The 22,885-nt window shown below is 41.2% G+C and overlaps 1 protein-coding gene across 1 annotated transcript in view; it reads left to right on the plus strand.

The window, feature by feature from the left end:
* rassf5 (Ras association domain family member 5) overlaps positions 1–22,885 on the plus strand; it is a 130,281-nt gene that overhangs the window by 20,132 nt on the left and 87,264 nt on the right. The window contains exon 2 of the mRNA XM_080209972.1: positions 18,738–18,859. Coding sequence (XP_080066098.1) covers positions 18,738–18,859 — 122 coding nt within the window. The remainder of the gene's footprint in view (positions 1–18,737; positions 18,860–22,885) is intronic.

The raw sequence follows: 22,885 nt of genomic DNA on the forward strand, positions 1-22,885 counted from the left end.
ATTGTGAATTTTTCAGTTACTGATTTTAGTGAAATTTTCCCATTTATGCAAGTGAAGGTTCTTTCTGCTTGGAATTTTCCATTTTAATGGAGGAGCTCTGCAAGTTACTACTTTAAAGTGGAGCTGTTTATTTTGGCACAGATTTTTGTTTGGTTTCACTTTTGTATTGATTGATTGCCACCTGCTTGTCAGACTCAACGTATATACATGATCATTGATAACATCAGAGTTTAAAAACTGAAGTCCAGTTGGTTATAGAATCAGGATCAGAACTTTGGCAAATATGTAACACTGTAGCCAGAATTTTATTAGGTAGAATAGCATTATTTTTGGGGCAACGCTACTTTTTCCCCATTCCTTATCTGCTATGTGTGTTGGCTTTGGTTCACTTGCGCTACTATTCCCATCTGAGTCATAGCTTCAGGATTTAAACCTTATCAATCCAGGACTTGAACACAAAAAATCAAGACTGATGTTCCAGTGCAATCCCAAGGGAATACTGCATTGTCAGGGGTGCCATCTTTTGGATGAGATGTTAAACTGAGGCTCCACCTGCCTTTTTGGGTACACGTAAAAAATTATGACACTATTTTGAAGAAGCATAAGGGTATTCCTGTGTCTGCACCAATATTATTCCTCAATCAACAATAGAACATTATCTGGTCATTATCACATGCTGTTTCTCAAAACTTACTATGCATAATTTATTCCCTAGTGACTATACTTCAACAGCACTATTGGCTATAAAGAACCTTTTATGTACTGTGGTTACGAACAGCACTATATTAATGTAAGATTTTTCTTTTTATGTCAGGTGTCAGACATCAACTATAATCAAATAGCAGGCAAATGAGAGTCTCCCTTACTGTTTTAAACTAGTTGCTGGAAGACATGTGACCTGAGTGAAATTGTAATAACTTTGTTTAAATTATAATTTATTTGCAATATAAACATTGAAACTAGAAGCAGGAGTAGGCCATTCGGCCCTTCGAGCTTGTTCCGCCATTCATTTTGATCATGGCAAATAATCAAATTCAAGATCTTCACCCCCACCGTCCACCCCTTCCTCCCATATTCCTTGATCTCTTTAGCTACAAGAGCTATATCTAATTTCTCCTTGAAATCAGACAAAGTTTTGGCCTCAACTACATTGTGGTCGTGAATTCCACACATGCACCACTCACTGGGTAAAGCAATTTCTCCTCACTTCAGACCTGAAAGTTTACCCCTTATCCTCAAGCTATGACTCCTCGTTCTGGACTCCCCCACCATTGGGAACATCTTTCTGAATCTACCCTGTCTAACCCTGTTAGAATTTTATACGTTTCTGAGATCCCCTCTCACTCTTCTAAACACCAGTGAATATAATCGTAACCAGCTTGGTTTCTCCGCCCATCCCAGGAATCATAAACCTTTGTTTTACTCTCTCAATAGCAAGGACATCCTTCCTTCCTAAAGTTTGTGTAGTAAAATTGTTAAATAGCCCTTATGTAATATGAGTATCTTATATACCACGATACACAACAGTGGCACAATACCAATACCAAACCTGCACAGAGATGCTATAGGAAGCAGAAATATTTTTCTTAGATGGGATAGATTTAGGGTGGGTGTTTCTATAATTAAGTGACATATTCGCACACAATTTTAACATGGACATAAAACTTTTAAAATTGCTCTGGTGATTGATTGTAAGAAGCATTAGAAATTTTGAAATAATTGTATTCCATAAAACATATCATTTACTTTCTTTTGTAGCCTAATTATATGCTCCAGAAAATTCTTCAGTAATTTAACTGTCTGCAGACAAAGAAGATTCTAGTTAATGGTATAATCAGCTAGGGAGGTATTTGAATTCTGTGCCTACCATTCCCTAATGTTGAAATGTAGCCACCAAAGTCCTTGTATTCCTCATAGTCACTGAGGCTTACAGCATGAAAACTTCGGCCCAACTTGTCCATGCCAGCCAGTTTTAACTACTAAGTTAGTCTCAGTTGCCTGCAATTGGCCCATATCCCCGTATACCAATTTTAACCTAAATGCTTGTTAAAAGACAAAATTGTATCCACCTCTGCAACTGCTTCTGGCAGCTTGTTCCAGGCACATACCATCCTCCAAGTGAAAAAATTGCCCCTCTGGACCCTTTTGTTTCTCTTCCCTCTCATCTTAAACCTTTGCCCTCTAGTTTTAGACTCCCCTGTCTTTGGAAGAAGATGTTGACTATCTACCTTATCTATGCCTCTCATTATGATATCTATAAGATCATCCCCAAACCTCCTATGCTCCAGGAGAAAAAAATTCTCAGTCAATCCTGCCTCTCCACATGATTCAGACTATGAAGTCCGGTAAATCTTTTTTGCATTCATTCTAGTTCAATAATATTTCTATAATCTTACTTTTTACAACTTCAACAACACATCCCAACTCCTGTATTCAATGTTCTGACCAATGAAACAAAGCACGCTGAATGCCTTCTCCACCACCCTGTCCACTAGTGACTCCACTTTCAAGGAGCTATGAATCTGTACTCGTACATCTCTTTGTTCTATTACTCTTTCCATAGAACCATAGAAAATTACAGCTCAGAAACAGGCCTTTTGGCCCTTCTTGTCTATGCTGAACCATTTTTTTGCCTCGTCCCACTGACCTGCACTTGGACCATATCCCTCCACACCCCTCACATCCATGTACCTGTCCAAGTTTTTCTTAAATGTTAAAGTGATAATTGCGGGGTCATTTTTATCTGGCAGCTCATTCCACACTCCCACCACTCGCTGCGCAAAGAAGCCCCCCCCTAATATTCCCTTTAAACTTTACCCCTTTTACCCTTAACCCATGCCCTCTGGTTTTTTTTTCCCCTAGCCTCAGTGGAAAAAGCCTGCTTGCATTCACTCTATCCAAACCCATCAAAATCTTATACACCTCTATCAAATCTCCCCTCATTCTTCTACGCTCCAAGGAATAAAGTCCTAACCTATTCAGTCGCTGTGTAAGTCAGCTTCTCAAGTCCCGGCAACGTCCTCGTGAACCTTCTCTGCACTCTTTCAACCTTATTTACATCCTTCCTGTAACTAGGTGACCAAAACTGTACACAATAATCTAAATTCAGCCACACCAATGCCTTACCATAACAATCCAACTTTTATACTTGATACTCCAATTTATAAAGGCCAATATACCAAAAGCACTCTTTACAACCCTATCCACCTGTGACGTCACTTTAAGGGAATTCTGTACCTGTATTCCCAGATCTCTCTGTTCAACTGCACTCTTCAGAGTCCTACCATTTAGCCTGTACGTTCTACTTTGGTTTGTCCTTCCAAAGTGCAATGCCTCACACTTGTCTGCATTAAATTCCATTTGCCATTTTTCAGCCCATTTTTCTAGTTGGTCCAAATCCCTCTGCAAGCTTTGAAAACCTTCCTCACTGTCCACCATACCTCCAATCTTTGTATCATCAGCAAATTTGCTGATCCAATTTTCCACATTATTATTCAGATCATTGATGTAGATGATAAACAACAATGGACCCAACACCGATCCCTGCGGCACACCACTAGTCACAGGCCTCCACTCAGAGAAGCAATCCTCCACAACCACTCTTTGGCTTCTTCCATTGAACCAGTGTCTAATCCAATTTACTACCTCCCCATGTATACCTTGTGACTGAACCTTCCTAACTAACCTCCTATGAAGGTCTTTATCAAAGGCCTTGCTAAAATCCAGGTAGACAACATCCACCGCCTTCCCTTCATCCACTTTCCCAGTAACCCCCTCAAAAACCTCTGGTCGAATATGACCTACCACGCACAAAGCTATGTTGACTCTCCCTAATAAGTCCCTGGGGAGAGTCATACTGATTTTAAGTATGAAGGTCAAATTTGGGCCTTAACAACTGTTGGCTTACAGATTCAACCACTATAGAAGAAGGTAGATGAGGCATTTACTGAATGTTAAAATGGTGGCGCAGGCTTGTTGGGCCGAAGGGCCTGCTTCCTGTGCTGTGATGTTCTTTATTCTTTCTAACTGATTTTGTTTCAGCTGCATAGCAAATAGACCCTAGCATGAACCATGTAATCCCATAATAATCCAATCTAAGTCTGAATAAAAGATGGATGCTCTGCACAGTTCATGAAACAAATTTATAATGTTCCATCAGGAGAGATATAAATTAGTCTCTATACAATATTTAGAAATTGGGCATTTTAAGAATTCCAATTTTCTCATTTATTTTTGAACTTAAATGCTGCTGATTATTTTGAAGTATATCTGCATTAACTGCAATTTTAAACATATATACAATGCAAGGACACTGATATCAAACATTTTTTTCCTGATTTATTTTGTGTTAAGTTGTGATAAGTTCTGCATTTGATTGGTACCTAATAAAACAAGTATCCTTTGCATTCACTGGCCATAAAATAAAATTTATGCAGTTGGATTGACTATCTTTGATCAACACTGTAGTGGTTAATGATGTAACCAAACACTTCAACACAATTTTATAATGAAAAGGAAGAATATGAAGGATGATGTATTTAGAAGTTGGGAGCAGCAAGTTAAGGTGCAATAATTGTTGCTTATTTGAGCTTAGAAATAGAAAAGATTGGATGTGAAAGATAAAGGAAGAATCACTAAAGGTGTTCATTCAATAGATTAATTGGGCATGAAAGCTAATTTAAAGAAAAAGATTGGCTTGTATCAAAATTAATGTTACTAATGCAGAGTTTATCAGGAATCAATTTCAACAATGAAGGAACTAATTTGAGTTTAGTTAAAATAATGGTTCATAATGACAATTTGCAAAGTTTGCTTTTGTTGTTTTGCTTGTGAGCCCTCATCCTGCCAGCTATTTTGGGTGGATATTCAATTCAAGAACAAGTTTGTCTATTTTCTTTAACAACAGTATCCAAGTGACATCACCTTCCGTCTGAATATGGTCCTGGAAATACATAATAGTGTGATAACATTGACACTCACTAATCTTGCTGGACCAATAATGGTGCATTCCGAATGAATGCTGTTATTATTGCACAGATTCCAAGTTATACTGTGTGATGTAAATTTCTGGAATTTGCTGCTTGATATGGGGGAGACCAGAGCTAGGGATCATAGTTTGAGGATAAGGGGTAAACCTTTTAAGGACTGAAGTGAGAAGTGGAGAATATGTGGGATTCACTAGCACAGAAAGTAGCTAAGGCCAAAACTTTGTGTGACTTCAAGAAGGAATTAGATATAGTGCTTGAGGCTGAAGGGATTAAAGAATATTTTGTGGTGGGGGGGGGGGGGGAGGCAGGATCAGGTATTGAATTTGATCAGCCATGATCATAATGAATGGTGGAGCAGACTCTTCTTCTATTTCTATGTATATACATTGCTCCATCGTTTGCACTCCTTACTGTTATTTTTAAGAATTGCAGGATTTAGATGCTTCAGATGAGAAAGAAAGGGTGACAAAAGACTTGGATGTGTTGCTTTATTGATTTAGGAAGAATGTCACAGCTGTACAGAGAGGACACCTTGGTGGGATCATGCAGTGAGGCCATATGGGTAGAACTCAGGAATAGGAGTGGTGCAATCACGCTGAGGTTTTCCTATAGGCCTCCAACAGCCAGCATGAAGTGGAGGAGCTGATATGTCAGTAGATTATGGGAACGTATGAAAACAATAGGGTTATTGTGATGGGTGTTTTTAACTTCCCCAACATAGACTAGGATTCCTTTATTGCCAGGGGCTTGGATGAGACAATTTGTTCAGTGTGTCCACGAATGCTTCTTGAGGCAATGTATAGATAGCTGCTTCCAGAGTTGGACTACCTTAGACCTGGCTCTGAGAAATGACACTGGACAGATGATTGATGTCTCAGTGGGGACCATTTTGGGAACAGTGATCACTATTCTATAAGTTTCTCAAGATACTTGTAGAAAAGGATAGAAGTAATCCCAGAGTGAAAGTACGAACTTGAGGGAAGGCTTACTACAACATGGTTTTGTGAAAGGAGAGGTCAAGTCTCAAACTTGACTGAGGACGTGACAAGAAAAATTGACTAGGGCAGAGCTGATTATGTTGTATACATGGACTTTAGTGAAGCTTTCATAAGATTCCTCATGGCAGGCTGATGCAGAAGGTGAAGCCACATGGAATCTGAGGTGAGCTGGTAAGATGGATACAAAACTGGCTTGGGCGTTGAAAGCAAGAGTAGCAGTGGAAGGATACTACTTCTTACTGAAGGTCTGTGACAAGCAGTGTTCCGCAAGGATCACTGCTGGTGCCTCTATTGTTTGTAATGTATATAAATGGTTTGGAGGAAAATGTAGGTGGTCGATTTTGTAAATTTGCAGATGACCCAAAAATTGGGGGAATAGCGATTAGTGAGGAGGATTGTCAGTGGATACAGCAGAATATAAATTGGGCATGGGGGAAAGTTTGAAAGAGATGTAAGGAGCAACTTTTTCATACACACGGTGATGAATGCCTGGAATGTGCTGCTGGAGGAGGTGATGGAAACAGATCCTATAACAATGTTCAGCAGGCATCTGGATTGATACGTGAATTCAGGGAATAGAACCAAGAAAATATTAAAATAGAACATAAGAACATAACAAGAAATAGGAGCAGGAGTAGGCCATCTAGCCCTTCGAGCCTGCCCCACCATTCAATAAGATCATGGCTGTCTGTTGTGGCTCAGCTCCACATTCCCGCCCTCTCCCCATAACCCTTAATCCCCTCGCTTATCAAAAACCCATCAACCAGCATCTTAAAAATATTTAGCGAGGCAGCCTCCACCACTTCAACGGGCAGAGAATTCCAGAGATTCACCACCCTTTGAGTGAAGAAGTTCCTCCTCAACTCCGTTCTAAACCGCCCCCCCTTTATCTTGAGGCTGTGCCCCCTAGTCCTACTGTCCTTTCTGAGCGGGAAGAGTCTCTCCACTTCTATCCTATCCATCCCATTCATCATCTTATACGTCTCAATGAGATCTCCCCTCATTCTTCTAAACTCTAACGAGTACAAGCCTATTTTATTCAGCCTCTCCTCATAGCTCATAGAAAGAATCTGAGCTAGCAAATACTTGATGGGCCAATGGGCCTGCTTCTATGCTGTACCGTTCTTAAACTCGCCACAAAGTTGTGCTGGAACTTTGGAGAAAGTACCTTTTTTTTAAATATTGTGGCAGTTGTTATTCAAGGACAAACAGCCTCTCTAGCCCAGAAAGGAAGCAAATTAAACTGTTCAGTGTTATTTCTGCATGTAGTCAATTGTTTGAGATTTAGTGTTACTTTTTTTGCCTTCATTTTCCTTTTTGACTTTTTTCTCCCCTAATCCAATCTTTATTTTTCTCTCTCTATCTGACGACTCTAATTCACTTCCGTCTAGCTCATGTTACTCCACAGTTAATTGTGCTTTCAGATGGTTCCTTACCTTGCATTTGCTGCAAATTATGGATTTTTTTAAAAATTGAACTGAATGATATCAAAGTATGACAATGCAAAATGCCTCACTCCAACAAGATCAACCCATTTTCACCTTGAACTGTCTGATGGCAAGGATTTGATTGTAAATTATGCAAGTGCTATAAATCCTAATCGAATTAGTAGTCATTATTAAATTTTAAAATTATACCCATTATATACTTTAATTTTGAAGCGTATAAAACACATCAAAGATGCAATTTATTGTGCCACAAAACCTTTGTGCATTTTCAGAACAACACAGGGCACAGTAGTTAATACTGCTGCCTCAGTGCCAGGGACCTGGGTTCAATTCCAGGCTTGGGTCACTGTCTGTGCGGAGTCTAGACGTTCTCCCAGTGTCTGTGTGGGTTTCCTCCGGGTGCTCTGGTTTCCTCCCATAGTTCAAAAAACATGCTGGTTAGATGCATTGGCCATGCTAAATTCACCCTCAGTACATGAACAGGCACCAGAGTGTGGCAACATGAAGTTTTTCACAGTAACTTCATTGCAGTGTTAATGTAAGCCTACTTGTGACAAATCACTTTATCTACAAGCATAAGTCAAACATCATCTGTCAAATTATTACTTGATCTTGAGCATGGAACTTGAGTGATGAATGTTTGTGTGCTAGAACAATTGAGACACAAGCTAACTCGAGGTCTGTAACTTGGTGCTGCATTAGTTACCTTAGTTGAATGCAGTGTTCTGTCCTTTCGAATCCCAATCTGAAAGGATATTTTATGTAGCTGACCTAGTTTACTTTCCAGCTGCATGTAAAATTAACTGGTTTCTTAATTTCTTGTCTATGTAGTCAATTTTTATATTTAATTTCTCCTTGATTATTTCACTAGACAATCTTTGAAATTGTGTCAACAAAACTACTTTGTAGCCAAGCCTTGTGACCCAGAAACCTGGGGACTCCCTCAGGCCTTACAAGGAAACAGGGGATCCTGACCCCACCCCAAATTGGGATTTCACCCAAGCCTTGCCTATCCATTTAGGCTCCTTTTGATCCTGCTAACTTGCATGATTTTTAATGGATTGGCAGCTGTGCCCTGCCAGCTTCCCAGCATATTTGATTGGGAAATCAGCAAGCCTCCCATCCCGCCATTACAATCAGCTCAACCTTGATACAACTTGTGGATGGGCTGGCCACTTGCTCTTCTACATTTCAGCTGCAGAGTTAGACTGAATATCCTGGTAGAGATGTGAAATTCAATGACTTTTCCGCTGCAAGATGACAACCCTTATTCGTGGACAAAATGGAGTTTAAAATTGGACCTCATTATGCCTGTTTTATTTGCAAACCGACATTTTGTATCAAAATTGAAGTTCTTTTTGGGCATCTGAGATAACTGCCAAACTCATTTGATGAGAATGAGGCCCAATACAGAATTTTGATTCCTCAGGGAATTTATGCAGCCCAAATGGACTTTTTTTAGTTGTGGTCTAGTTAGTAACCACAATGAAAAGATGAATTTAATTCCATAGCAATCCTGCAGCAATGATCTAGCACCTTCTACTTTCCTCGCCCTTCTCTCTTCACCTCCTCAACATTTATTTGAGAGATGCCAAATAAAATCACCCAAAGTTAGTTGGTTGTGATATCTTTGGAGGCTTGATAGAAGAGCGGCACAGTAATTAGCACTGCTGCCTCACAACACCAGGGACCCAGGTTCAATCCTGGCCTTGGTGACTACCCAACTGTGTGGAGTGTGCATGTGTGTACCATTTCCTCTGGGTGCTCCAGTTTCCTCCCACAATCCAAGGATGTGCTGGTTAGGTGGATTAGCCAAGGTAAATGTGTGAAGTTGTAGAAATAGGCTGGGGGAGTGGGCCTTGGGTAAGATGCTCTTTCGGAGAGTCAGTGCGGACTCAATGAGCCAAATGAACTCCTCCTATCTGTACTGTAGGGATTCTATGGCCATGTCAGCAGCTCACTGTTTCTCTTGTGATTGCTCAAGATCTTCCAAGGCCCCTATTTGCCTCTGAAAATTGATCTAAATAAATTTCTGAAATGATACACTCAATGCTGAGTTCTGCCTAAAGTCTAGTGAGATCTTAACCTGAGTGTCATTAAGGCACCAGACATGGAAGTAACCTGATGGGGTGAATGAATATAATTATCATGCATTAGCCAGTAATGGCTGTAAACATTCAATAGTTCAAGCATGTCTCAGTTTAAGAAATTGTTTAAATATAAACCTTGAAGTTATTTGTCTCGAAGGAGAATGCTTCAGTACCTATAAACAAGAATTATACAGTAGAAACTTGGAATACAATGAACAGGTTTCCCTGTGGGAATTTTGGTTTCTGTATCATCCTGAAAAATCAAATGTTTTATTCAAAAGACTTTTGATCGATTTACTTCATCCCAGCAGACATGATGAATATATAATACAACAGCTCTGTACATAATGGACATTTTGAGCTTTGCAACCATAGTCATGTTTGCTTTCCCACATCCACTAAGCTTGGCATTATAAATTAGTATTTAGTACTCTAAATGTTCTTGTTTCAATATAATAACAAAGTTAAAGTAATTCAATAAAACAGCATAAGTCTTTTCATCATTCACTATTTTAGTAAAGGGTTTCCGAAACTTTTCCAGGCTCTGGAACTTCTTTTGATCTCTCATATATACCGACTGAGTCCCTGAAAACATTCTCATTTTGAACATATTGGTACAAACATAAATTCAAATTTTTAAAGTATTTTCTATTTCTTACCTGTATACATTTATTATAATTTAAAAAGCTCTTGCTTATGTTTAACACAAGTCTTGCCTCTTTTTGTCATTTTTAATGGGGAGGGGGGAGTGATGCTGCTTCTTTTGCTCACAAATAGTGTTGCTGGAGAGCTGGATTCAAATAAAACGCTCACTGCTTGCTCCACCTTCACACTCTGCCTAGGACTTCCAGTAATGTTTGCTGCTATTTCTAGTGCATCCAATCAGTGGTCAACTTCTCAGTCCTTGGCTAACTAATCAGCAGCAAACACAGTGTGAAAACCACTTTCGTTTAGGCAAGCTGGAATGCCAGTTTTTTCAAATTTTAATATGGTCAAATGTACCATGAAACTCTTGAATGTGTCCTGCAGAAGGTAGTTTGAGCAACGCTGATTTGGTTTAAAGATGGGCAGTTGAAGTCAATAACAGAATCGCTCTGTGGCTCAATTACAGTGAAAAAGTCAATTTCTTTCCTTCCCTCTCAATAGCTAGTGGATACTGTGCCCTAGAAATTTGATGTTACACCCATTTTGCAGGTCAAAAACAGGTGTTGATGTACCCAGCCAGCCAATGTGATGAGCAAAGTGCACGTGCACATATTCATAGAATGCTGACAATGCAGAAGGAGGCCATTTGGCCCATCAAGTCTGCACCAACCACAATCCCATCCAGGCCTTAACCCCATGCAGAATCGTTGTGGGTGGAGATTAGGAACAGCAAAGGGAGGAAGATGCTGGTGGGTGTCGTCTATAGGCCCCCGAATAATGATCTGGAGGTGGGGCGGGCTGTTAACGCGCAAATAAGTGCGGCGTGCAGGAATGGAACGGCGATAATTATGGGGGATTTCAATCTACATATTGATTGGTCGACCCATGTTGGACGCGGTGGGCTCGAGGAGGAGTTCTTGGAATGCTGCCAGGATAGTTTCCTTGAACAGTGTGTGTTGGAGCTGACGAGGGAGCGAGCTATCTTGGATCTGGTGTTATGTAATGAGGCGGGTAGAATTAGGGACCTTGTGGTGAAGGATCCTCTTGGGGAGAGTGATCATTGTATGGTGGAGTTTCTGGTGCAGATGGAGGAGGAGAAAGTGGGTTCCCAGACACGCGTCCTTTGTTTGAACAGAGGGGAGTACGGTAGGATGAGAGAAGAATTGGCGAATGTTGACTGGGGGAGCGCGTTGGAAGGTGGGTCTGCTGAGGAGCAGTGGAGGATCTTTAAGGAGATCTTTCTTGGTGCTCAGCAGAAATTTATTCCGATGGTTAAAAAGGACAGTAGGAGGAGAGATAATAAGCCGTGGATAACGAAGGAGGTGAAGGAAAGCGTTAAATTAAAAGCGGAGGTGTTTAGAGTAGCTAAGAGTAGTGGGCGGGAAGAGGATTGGGAGAGGTTTAAATGTCAACAAAGATTGACAAAGAAGTTGATAAAGAAGGGTAGGAGAAACTATGAAGCTGGGCTAGCGCTTAATATAAAAAAGGATAGTAAGAGTTTTTATAAATATATAAAAAGGAAGAGGCTGGCTAGGGTGAACGTTGGACCCTTAGAGGATGAGAGGGGGGACTTAGTGGTAGGGGATGGGGAAATGGCTGAGGTCTTGAATAACTTTTTTGTTTCGGTCTTCACGGAGGAGGACGTGAATAATTTGCCGGGTGTTAGCGATGGAAAGGTGGTAGGACCGGAGGGTCTCAATGACATTATTGTTACTAGAGAGGCGGTGCTCGACAGACTGGAGGGACTGATTGTGGACAAGTCCCCAGGACCGGATGGAATGCATCTGAGGGTTCTGAAAGAAATGGCGGAGGTGATAGTGGATGCCTTGGTTATTTTCCAAACGTCGCTGAATTCTGGGGAAGTGCCGGAAGATTGGAAAGCGGCTAATGTTACGCCGTTGTTTAAGAAGGGTGGTAGGCAAAAGGCAGGGAATTATAGGCCGGTTAGTTTAACGTCTGCTGTGGGTAAAATGTTAGAATCCGTCATCAAGGAGGAAATAGCGAGGCATCTTGAGGGGAATTGCTTGATAGAGCAGACACAGCACGGTTTCGTTAAGGGGAAGTCGTGTCTGACAAATTTATTGGCGTTCTAATGAGGATGTGTCTAGGGCGGTGGATAGAGGAGAGCCGGTGGATGTGGTCTTTCTTGATCCTCAGAAGGCGTTTGACAAGGTACCTCACAAGAGGTTATTGCAGAAGGTAAGGGGGCATGGAGTTGGGGGTAGGGTGTTAGCGTGGATAGAGGATTGGTTGTCAAATAGGAGGCAGAGAGTGGAGGTTAATGGGTGCTATTCGGATTGGTGGTTGGTGACTAGTGGAGTGCCCCAGGGGTCGGTGCTGGGGCCTCAGCTATTTACTATTTATATAGATGATCTGGAGGAGGGAACCGAGTGTATGGTGTCGAAATTTGCTGATGACACCAAGATTGGTGGAACGGCAAATTGCGCGGAGGGTGTGGAGAGTCTGCAGAAGGATCTAGATAGGCTGGGCGAATGGGCCAGGAACTGGCAAATGGAATTTAATGTTGGCAAGTGTGAGGTGGTCCACTTTGGTAGGAATAATGGTAGGAAGGACTATTACTTATGTGGCGAAAAACTGCAGCAGGCGACGGTGCAGAGGGACCTCGGGGTCCTTGTGCATGAGTCGCAAAAACCCAGCCTGCAGGTGCAGCAGGTGGTCAGGAAGGCGAATGGGATGCTGGCCTTCATAGCGAGGGGGATTGAATATAAAAGTAGGGAGGTCTTGCTGCAGCTGTATAGGGCATTGGTGAGGCTGCAGCTGGAGTACTGTGTGCAGTTTTGGTCGCCGCACTTACGCAAGGATGTTTTGGCCTTGGAGGGAGTGCAGAGGAGGTTTACTAGGCTGATACCGGAGTTGAGGGGGTTGAGTTATGAGGAGAGGCTGAATAAACTAGGCTTGTACTCGTTAGAGTTTAGAAGAATGAGGGGAGATCTCATTGAGACATGTAAGATGATGAATGGGATGGATAGGATAGAGGTGGAGAGACTCTTCCCACTCAGAAAGAACAGTAGGACTAGGGGGCACAGCCTCAAGATAAAGGGGGAGCAGTTTAGAAAGGAGTTGAGGAGGAACTTCTTCACTCAAAGGGTGGTGAATCTCTGGAATTCTCTGCCTGTTGAAGTGGTGGAGACTGCCTCGCTAAATATTTTTAAGACACGGATTGATGGGTTTTTGATAAGCGAGGGGATTAAGGGTTATGGGGAGAGGGCGGGAATGTGGAACTGAGCCACGACAGATCAGCCATGATCTTATTGAATGGCGGGGCAGGCTCGAAGGGCTAGATGGCCTACTCCTGCTCCTATTTCTTATGTTCTTATGTTATGTTCTTATTTACCCTAGCTAGGTCCCCTGTCACTAAGGGGCAGTTTAGCATAGCCAGTCTATCTAACACGCATATCTTTGGGCTGTGGGAGAAAACTGGAGCACCCAGGGTAAACCCAGCAGATACGGAGAATGTGCAAACTCCACACACAGTGACCCAAGCCGGGAATCGAACTGGGACCCTGTTGCTGTGAGGCAGCAGTGCTAACCACTGTGCCGCCCAGATATGCATCACTTGCTTTATTGATAAAGGCTGCAGTATAGATGTCCAGGGCACCTGCATGAAAGAGCCATTATTCCCTTTTCAAAATGCAGGGGGCCATGATGCTTGTTTCAGGACCCCTTCCTCAAATTGTGCTGTTCTGAACACTGTAGACTTGGTAAACCAAATCTATGTGCCACTTAACCAGCATTCCCAATGAGCTGCCGGCACAGATATCTACAGCTTTCTGTTTAAATTTTACTGAAGCCTAATTCTGTGCTACCTAATTTCAGCTAAATTAGAGGTACACTGTTTGTAAGGGCATGGACACATTTGGCAATGAATTGCCCTCTCGAGCACTGGGATTGGGTAACTGAAAACTTGACAAAGTTGTATGTTGGTAAGACTTGAAGCCTTTGATACCCCATTGGTTCAAGGAGGTTTATTTTCATGCTTCATGGAACTGAACAGTTTAGGGCTGGTAAATTTATCTTGGTCACTAACTAATTTTTTTTTGGTGGGATGAAAGTACATGGCAGTCTTCTATGCCTCATGATAATTCTTATGCTGGGCCTTCCCACAGTTGTGATTTTGGGAAAGCCCTGAAGTCTTGAGGCAAACTTGTGGTATTAAGCTGATGTAATGTGTTTTCCTTCCCATTTCCTCTTAACTATACATGGAAACTGAGTGAGGCGGGGTGGTTGGTTTAGTTACGAGGTTAAATTGGAAAGGCTGCTCTCCTTTGGAACAAACAGTTTGAGGGGGGGATTTGATAGAGGTGTACAAGACTATGACAAACTTGAATAAGATAGATAAGGAAAAAATCTTCCTGTTAGCCAATGGTACAAGGGCTAGGGGACACAAGATTCAAAATTCTGGGCAAGAGCTGCAGTGGGAAATGTGTGGAAGAACTTCTTTATGCAGCAAGTGCTACTAACTTTCCCACAAAGGTGGTGGAAGCACTATTGATTTCCAAAGGAAATTGGATGAGCACTTGATAGAAGGAAACTTGGAGGCTATGTGCGAGGAAGAGTCTGGATTGCTCTGTGGGAAGCTGACATGGACCCAATGGGCCAGATGGTCTGTTGGTCTCCTTTTTATGCCGTGAATAACTCAAGAGGAGAAGTGCCTCTTAATTTGCAAAGTAAGTTGTAACCGAAAAGCTCCCCCTTTCTCACCACAAAAAAAAGCCTTCAAGAGACATTCCAATATTTCTCATGCAGAGGGGATTTTAAATCAAAAATTGATAGCCCGTGATGGTTTGTAGCTGTGTGCACTATGCTGCAGTTGAATTTAATTAAGGGTAAGCCCAAATGTCATATGACTTCACACCCAAAAAAAAACTCCCTAATGGATCATCAGTTAGTGAGCAAAGTTTCCCAGCCTAATGTACCAAACTGAAAAGATGATATTTGTGTGCATTTTAATTTATTTGGTACTATTGCTAACATGTTAACACACAACAAAAGATTGACACATATAACTTGATTTAATGTTCCTTAAAATCAACGTGCTATATCTGAAGATTAAATATTTTCATTCTGAGCTGAGTGACATTGCAACAACATCAAAGCTGAAGGCTCAAATTGGACTGATTTTCAGTTCCTGAAAACAGAATTTAATTAAAAATCTTTTCATGTAGAAATGTAGCAGCTGTTTCAAGTTGTCTAGCTTTTCATCTGATTGTTTGCCATGTTCTTAAGTTGAAATGATCTATCTGCATTTCAAATTTCTGAAAAAATTGAACCTTTGGCAACAGGAATCCAAGGAGAAAGAGAATAGATCCAGATTTGCTATAGAAGTCTAATCGTTCCCCCTTTCACCGTTCACGTCTTCCCCACACTGTACCTGCCCCACCAGTCTCAAATTGAGCATTTAAATCCTGATGTGAGGATTCCAGAAGTTGATGGGATCCCACCAGCATTGAAGATATTTGGTAGGAAGCTAACAAACACAGCTTTTGAAAAAACCATCTTGTAGGAGAGTAGCAGTTAGTTAGTCACAACTGCTGTCATTTTAATTTTTTTTGCTGTTTTACATTAATATTACAGCAGGAAATTATTGGTAAATGCCCTTTTTGTGCTTTTGAAGCTGTTCTGATACTGAAAAATAAGTCATTGTAAAGTGATTAGCATTTTAAAATTGCTGCATAAATGTTGTTTAAAATTAGAGTTTAAGGAAGATTTCGGTAAATGAAGAACTACTTGCCCCTGCATTGCTGTGGTAGTAGGGATCTTCAGAGAAAAGATAGTATAAAATGTAGTATATGCACATCTCAATAGTGATATTTTGGGATCAAATAGTCACAGTGGAAGGAAGGGAGAGAAGAATTATTAGTGGCTTTCCAAAATCTTTCAGAGAATGGTTTTTATTTGCATACATAGATTTCACAATAGACCATTACATCTAAACATCTTTTAACATACTGCACAGATTGATTTCAAATGTGAGTTAATACATCCCAGAATAAATTTTTGAAGTCATTGACATAATAATGGGCAGTCTGTAAGTATTACTATTCCCAAAGAGTTTTAGTAGACCCATGTTGCCCTGTAATATAAAAATAAATGTGGAATGTTAAAAGTGCTCAGCTGTCAGTTGGGAGTTCCAATTCCCAGACAAAGGGCTAGTCTGCTTTTGTTCCTCACCCAAGGAGAGGAAATTATTTTGATGGAATTCCTTCCTGCAGTACTTGAGCCACTCTGCTGCACCCTCTAGTGGGTAGTTTATTGAAAAACATGGTTGACAAGCTGGACTTTGTCTTTTTATTTGAGGAACACATACTTAATGCTGTAGCTAATCTGGAGGATGGGGACGATGGCAGGATAGGAGGAACTCAAAAGAGAATCCTGTTTATTCTTGTACTTATGTATTTGTATTTGCCTCCCTCACTGCCTTTTTCTGCCCTGAAATCATTGATTCCTTGCTAATGTACAATTCCTCATATGTCGGTAGCTCTCCAGTTCTTTATATCAGACTTTGCAGAATAATAATTAGCTGCACTTTGTTCAGTTCTTTGTTTTGACTTGTTCCCAAACTTAACCTATCTGAATCCCTTTGTCGACTCTTTTAGGGTTTAAGTGAGTGGGCAAAAATTTAGCAGATGAAATATAACATGGGAAACTGTGAAGGTGTTCACTTTGGCAGGAGGAATAGAGAAGCAGTCTGTCACTTGAATGGAGAGAGTACTGAGGGATGTTAGTTAGACACCATCTGGAGTACTGTGCACAGTAGTGGTCTCCTTAAGAATTAGGCTGACTCCTGGGAAGAAGGGATTATCATAAGGAAAGGTTGAGCAGAATGGATCTATATCCAGTGGAAAGTAGAAGAATTAGAAGTGATCTTATTGAAACAACTGTGGGGACAATCCAGGGTGGATGCTGAGAAGGTGTCCTCTTTTATGGGGGAGTCTTGAAATGGGGGGGGGCGCAGTTTGAAAATGAGGGCTCTCCCATTTAAGAAGGAGATGAGAAGATTTTTTTTGAGATGCATTAGTTTGTGACATTCTCTTCCCTAGAGGGCAGCAGAGGCTGGGTCATTGAATAATATCCAATCCTGAGAGATTTCTGATAGACCAGGGAGTTTAGAATAATGGGAGGTATGGAGGAAAATGGATTTGAGGTCACAATTCAATTAGCCATGTTTGTTTCTAACAGCACTGCAGGCCTGAGGGGTCAAATTGCCACTTCCTACTCCTAATTCTCATGTTCTTGCATATTGCTTTTATCAAACCTTTTCCCCCCTATTCATATTATAGTTAACCTAGATTTCTGCCCAACAACTGAACATATACAATGGGTGAAAGTCTCCCATGGTCCTGCCATTTTGGTTCAGTGGGATTGGAAGAGAATTCGGTGAGAGTCCAAATGTTTTCACTCAGCATAAATTTTCTATAAGATCTTCTGGTACCACCATGGAGAATCAGGAAACCTGTTGGAGGCCAGAGTGAAATTGATTTTCATCCGCTAATAGGATGCACATGAAGGCTCAACCAGAATCTTTTTCTCTTCCCCCACCCCTGCCACAAACTCCTGATTCTCTATGACACCAGTGGGTAAGCTGACCAATCTAGAACACACATGTGAAACAATGTAGCATCCAGAAGTTGGGAGTCACCTAAACAATGCCTGGGGTTGCATCCAGAGTTTGGAATGGAAGCTGCTGCAACCCTGGACCCCAGAACACCAGAGCAGTGGGTCTGGGAGCATCTACAAGTGGATCTTCTATATTCTGTGTCATGAGGAGGTCCATCTTCCAGCCTTGAGTGTTCCTGGAGAACTGTCTTCTTTTCAGGAAGTCCATCTGTTTTCTTCAAAGTTTGGTGCTTTTCAATATGGCACCCAAATATGTTGGCAGATGTGCACCATTGTGCCTGCCCAGCCATGGAATACGGTGCAAAACCCCTGCTGCATAATGAGATCAGAGCTGGAAAATCTTAAGTGGTTCCCACTGGCCTCCAGCAGGATACATGCCATGTTCCTGTCCCTGACACAGGACTTGGTCCCAAATGAATGAACACCACCCTATATATGAATTACTCAATATAGTTGGCATGCCACTTAACATCTCTGAATTATTTATCAATAAAGTGATTGCAGCAACAAATTTAAAGTCTGAACCTTGAATTCAATTGTGGCTCTGTACTGAGAGTTGTACAGTATTGAATTTATCCTGCCAATGCTACCTGATGTTAGAAAATCTCTAATTTTAATTCAAAGTATTCAGAATTGGGACCATTTGATTTGCTTCTGCAAACTTAAATTCTGCCGTCATGTCTTCACACATTACAGCCCTGTCAACTTATCAAATATTGTCCAAAAGATTAAAACCAGAGGACACAGTCTCATATGCAGGAGAGGGTAACTTCAGATGGACTTTGACCTTTTCTGTCTCGCAATTTCCATGTTCCTTAGCAATTTATTAGCCCATTTTGCTATATTCCTTGCTGTTGTCTTAAAATGTATGCAAACCTGCATTAAACTCCATTGTATTTGATTTTGATTGTTATTCCTCTACTTATACAGATTGCAATTATACCACTCATCAAGTGTGTAAGAAGTTCATCAAACTTAACTGCCAGCAAGGGGAGCAGCTTTCAGAAGAGAAAATCTGTCCTGAAGACACAGTGACCCAGTCAGGAAGTGAGGTACTGATTTTGAACATCTTAACTTCCTCAGAACAACAAGAAGTCCTTTTTAATTCTCTCCTACCCCACTGCAGTTCGTGTTTTCGGTCAGTAATTTCCTCATGGGCCACTTGGTGGTTGTCAACAAGTCAGTTGACTTTTCTTTTTTCAATAATTTTGCTTCCAGAGGGAGCTCCTCTGCAGTGATGAATATTCTTTTGCCGAGCATTACCCTTTATTTCTCTTCTGCCTCCATTTAATAATTACTAATCAGTATTTGCATGGCATTTTTTTCTGTGAATAATTTGGGTACAGTAAGGAGTTTCAACACCAGGTTAAAGTCCAACAGGGTTATTCCCAGGTGTTTTTGGCGGATAGCATACTTTGTAGAAGAATAATTAGTTATGCTCTGTTCAGTTTTGTTTTGATTTGGCAGCAGTAAGTTTTCTCTTGCATGATATCACAAACAAGATTTCAGTATATTTATTTTTATTCCATTGCTAGACTGGGTGATTACTTGTAGAAAAAAAAGAGACTCTAGAAAATTCTTGGATTTCAGATCTTACACTGTCACATAGTTTGAAACTTGCTCCCCATATGCAGTATAAACTGTGGTCGTATGGCCCCTTTAAGGAGGGGGAACGATTCCTCAGGGACACATGATCAGACCCAAACCCTGTGAAGAGCTGAGATAGGAAGCTGAGCAAATCGGGTGCAAGGGCATGAATCTGGGTTGGGGAGGATTGTCAGCTGGAGGCAGGGAGGAATGGGGAATAGTCACAGTTCTGTCAGACCCGCGTTTATAAATAACTGTATCATCGTTAATACTTTATACTTTTTATACTTTGAGCCACATTGAGTTGCCCACAATTTATTACATATAAAATTTCTTCTGAAATTTAGTATTTTACATGCTGAAAATATTTATTTGTTTCCATAGCGTTCTACTTAATTTCTATTGAGATTTTAATTTTCAGTTATGCTACTCATACCAAAATAGATGATGGTAGTGAGCCATGCAGTGTTTACTTTGGATTGCTGAATATGCATTCAAGTGGTATATTGTCCTAATTATTCACCTATAAATTTAACCACAGGTTTACTGTAATTGCTATTAGTTCCTACTCGTGTAGCTATCAAGTGTTCTTTTTGTAAAAAGCAAATGGTTGTTAAAATTGAGGTCAGTGGGGGAGTACTGGCCTAAAACCTGTTGAAAGTGGAATTACATTTCTAGTGTTACATTGTACATTCTTTTTAGTTCATTAGAAATTGTTCCTTGTATTAGTCAGCAAGTAATTGATATTGAAGCCTTAGAGTTTGTAAATGACCCTATTTTGTTACTTCAAAGTAAATTGCAGGTGGCAGTGGTAATAGGTGAAAGATTTCTCAAGTTATATTTACTTATAATGGAAACAGAAATTTCTGGAAATGTATTAGAAGAGTTTTGATGAAAAATCATTGATCTGGGCATTAATTGTTCTCTCTACAGCTATCTGACCAGCTGAGTAATTCCAGCAGATTTTGTTTTTATATCAGATTTTCAGCACCTACAATATAATGCTTTTTTACTTCAGTCAAGTTATTTTGACTCCATTCTGTAATTTTGACCCAATTCTGTAATTTGTATTTATTTGTTTCGTATTGAATTTCTGGCACAATTTGTTCTTGGTTGTTTATCTGTTCTCAGCAACTGCACAAGGTTGCCGTGATTTTAATTAATGGTCTACATTTTGTATCGAGAAACTTAGGTGGGGAAGTAAAACCGATTGGTGCCTCGATAGAAGGACTTAAAGCCTTCTAATCAGAAGATGAGGTGCTGTTCCTCCAGCTTGTGTTGGGCTTCCCTGCGGCATTGAAGCAGGTCAAAAATCTGAGCACGAGAGCATAATGATGAATTGAAATGGCAAGTAATTGGAAAGTTAGGATCCCACTTGTGGAATGAACTGAAATGTTCTGTAAAATAGTCACCCATTGTGTGTTTGGTCTCCCCAGTGTATAGGAGCCCACGTTGTGAGCAATGAATACAGTAAATTAATGGGTAAATTACTTGGAGGGAGGTTTTGGAGTCTTGGATGTTGAGGAGGAATGGGCAGAAGTTGCACCTTCTGCATTTGCAATGGAAGGGGGTGAGGTATTGGGAGTGGTAGAGGAGTGAACAGGGTGTCATGGAGGGAGTAGTCCTATTGGAATGTCGACTGGACGGAAGATATTCTTGGTGGTATTACCATGTTGGAATTGGTGGAAATGGCATAGGATGATCCTTTGAACACAGACAGTTGGGATGGAAAGTGAGGACAAGGAGAACCCTGCTTTGGTTCTGAAGAAGGCAGAGAGGGGAGAAGTGGTGAACACAGAAGTGCAGGAAATGGGTCGGACACATTGGGCCTGATTTTACCATCAAGAAAACTTGATAAAGTTGGGCATGAGGCGAGTAGCGTGATCTGCAACCGCCTCTGCAGCTATTCCCCCTTTAGCTGAAAAGAGCTGGACACCCAACTTTACCAGCGCTTCCTCCTTTAGACCACCGCATTCATCTTTCCAGATTCGGCGCGCAACAGGTATGGTCTGCAAAGGTCCGATCTGGGTGCTTCAGCTTCTGAGGAGGTAAATCCTGAGCTTCTGGCAGCTCTCTGATTCAGATGGGGGGGGGGGGATCAGATGGCTCCCTGGCAAGGGGAGGGAGGTGGGTCAGATGGCTCTCTGGTGGGGGAGGGCAAGGGAGATCTGCTGCCACTGTGTACGATTGGTGATTGGGGGGAGCGGGTGGAAGAAGGGAAGGGAGGGGAGACCAGGGGGCTGTGATCGGTCTGGGTGGTAGAGGAATTGGGGCATAAGGGGGACAGTAATGTTGTGGGGGTGACGCAATGTCTGTGGGGACAGAGGTGGGGGGAGAGATTATCCTGCCCTGGTATGGTTTTCTACTTTTTTTTTAAACTGCGCGTGTGCAGTTGAAGGCTCCAATTGGGTCTGCAGTGTCTTAGGCGCAATAAGCCCTGCCACAAACTTCTGTAGCACAATTCAGAGTTGCTTTTTTTTTTGGTGCGTATGGGCACCAGAGAATGGGTGTAAAAGTCTGATCTGAAACACTCCCAGATTCAATTTCAACCATAACTTAGAATCAAATGGTAAAATCGGGCCCATTGAGTGCCGTGTCAACCCAGATGCAATGGAGACACTGGGTTTTATTTCAAACTTCCAGCATCTGCAGTATTAGCATTTTATTAGAAGCACTTTGTACCTTGTTTGCACATGGGGCCATTTGTTGGGAATGATTAATGTTTAGCAACTGGTGATCTATTATTCATGACTTGAGTGCTGGGTTTATTTTGCATGACTGTAGTTCCATTATGCCCTTAATTATATAATGCTGAAAAGATGTGCATGTGCGCACAATTGGTAGCAAGATAAAAGCATGAATAGAAATAAAAAGTGTGATTTTAACTCCTTCTTCTGCCTAGCAAAAAAGTGGACTTTAAAATGCCCACTTTCTGCCTGCTATATTGCCTCTGAACTTTTCAAAGGCAACCAAGGTGCCTGTCAAACAGGTGCTTCACTAATGCATTCTGGTCGGGTACTATAGTAATTTTTGATTCCAAATCTATTTAAATTCCTGCAGCCCTAAGCCTTCAGTAATGTTTGATAGGATTCATTTTAAAATGGCAATCAGAGGTGGTATTTAAAAGAAAACCCAAGAGCATTGATATCAGCATGCCAGTGTTTGGGTTTCCACAAGAGAAATTTCTTTTGCTGATGCAGAAGCAGAATAAATGTTCAACAAAGATGAATGTCATCTTGGCAGCAGCATCAGGGCAGACAGCCACAAAGAGCGACAATTAGTGTCCTTAGACCAAAAATGAGGAGGGCTGCTCACAGAGGTTGTTACTCACCTCTTGGCTCGACAAGTGTAGAGTCATTTGTCATTGCTGTAAGTTTTGCTGCAGTATCTGTCTTCTAACACCTACATGTGTAGATGCTGCCAGACCTGCTGAATATTTGAAGCATTTTCTTTTTATTTTCTATTTCCAGCATCTGTGGTGTTTTGTTATT

Source organism: Carcharhinus amblyrhynchos, chromosome 22 (assembly GCF_965287045.1).
Source record: "Carcharhinus amblyrhynchos chromosome 22, sCarAmb.v2.hapA, whole genome shotgun sequence".
Classification (NCBI taxonomy): Eukaryota; Metazoa; Chordata; class Chondrichthyes; order Carcharhiniformes; family Carcharhinidae; genus Carcharhinus; species Carcharhinus amblyrhynchos.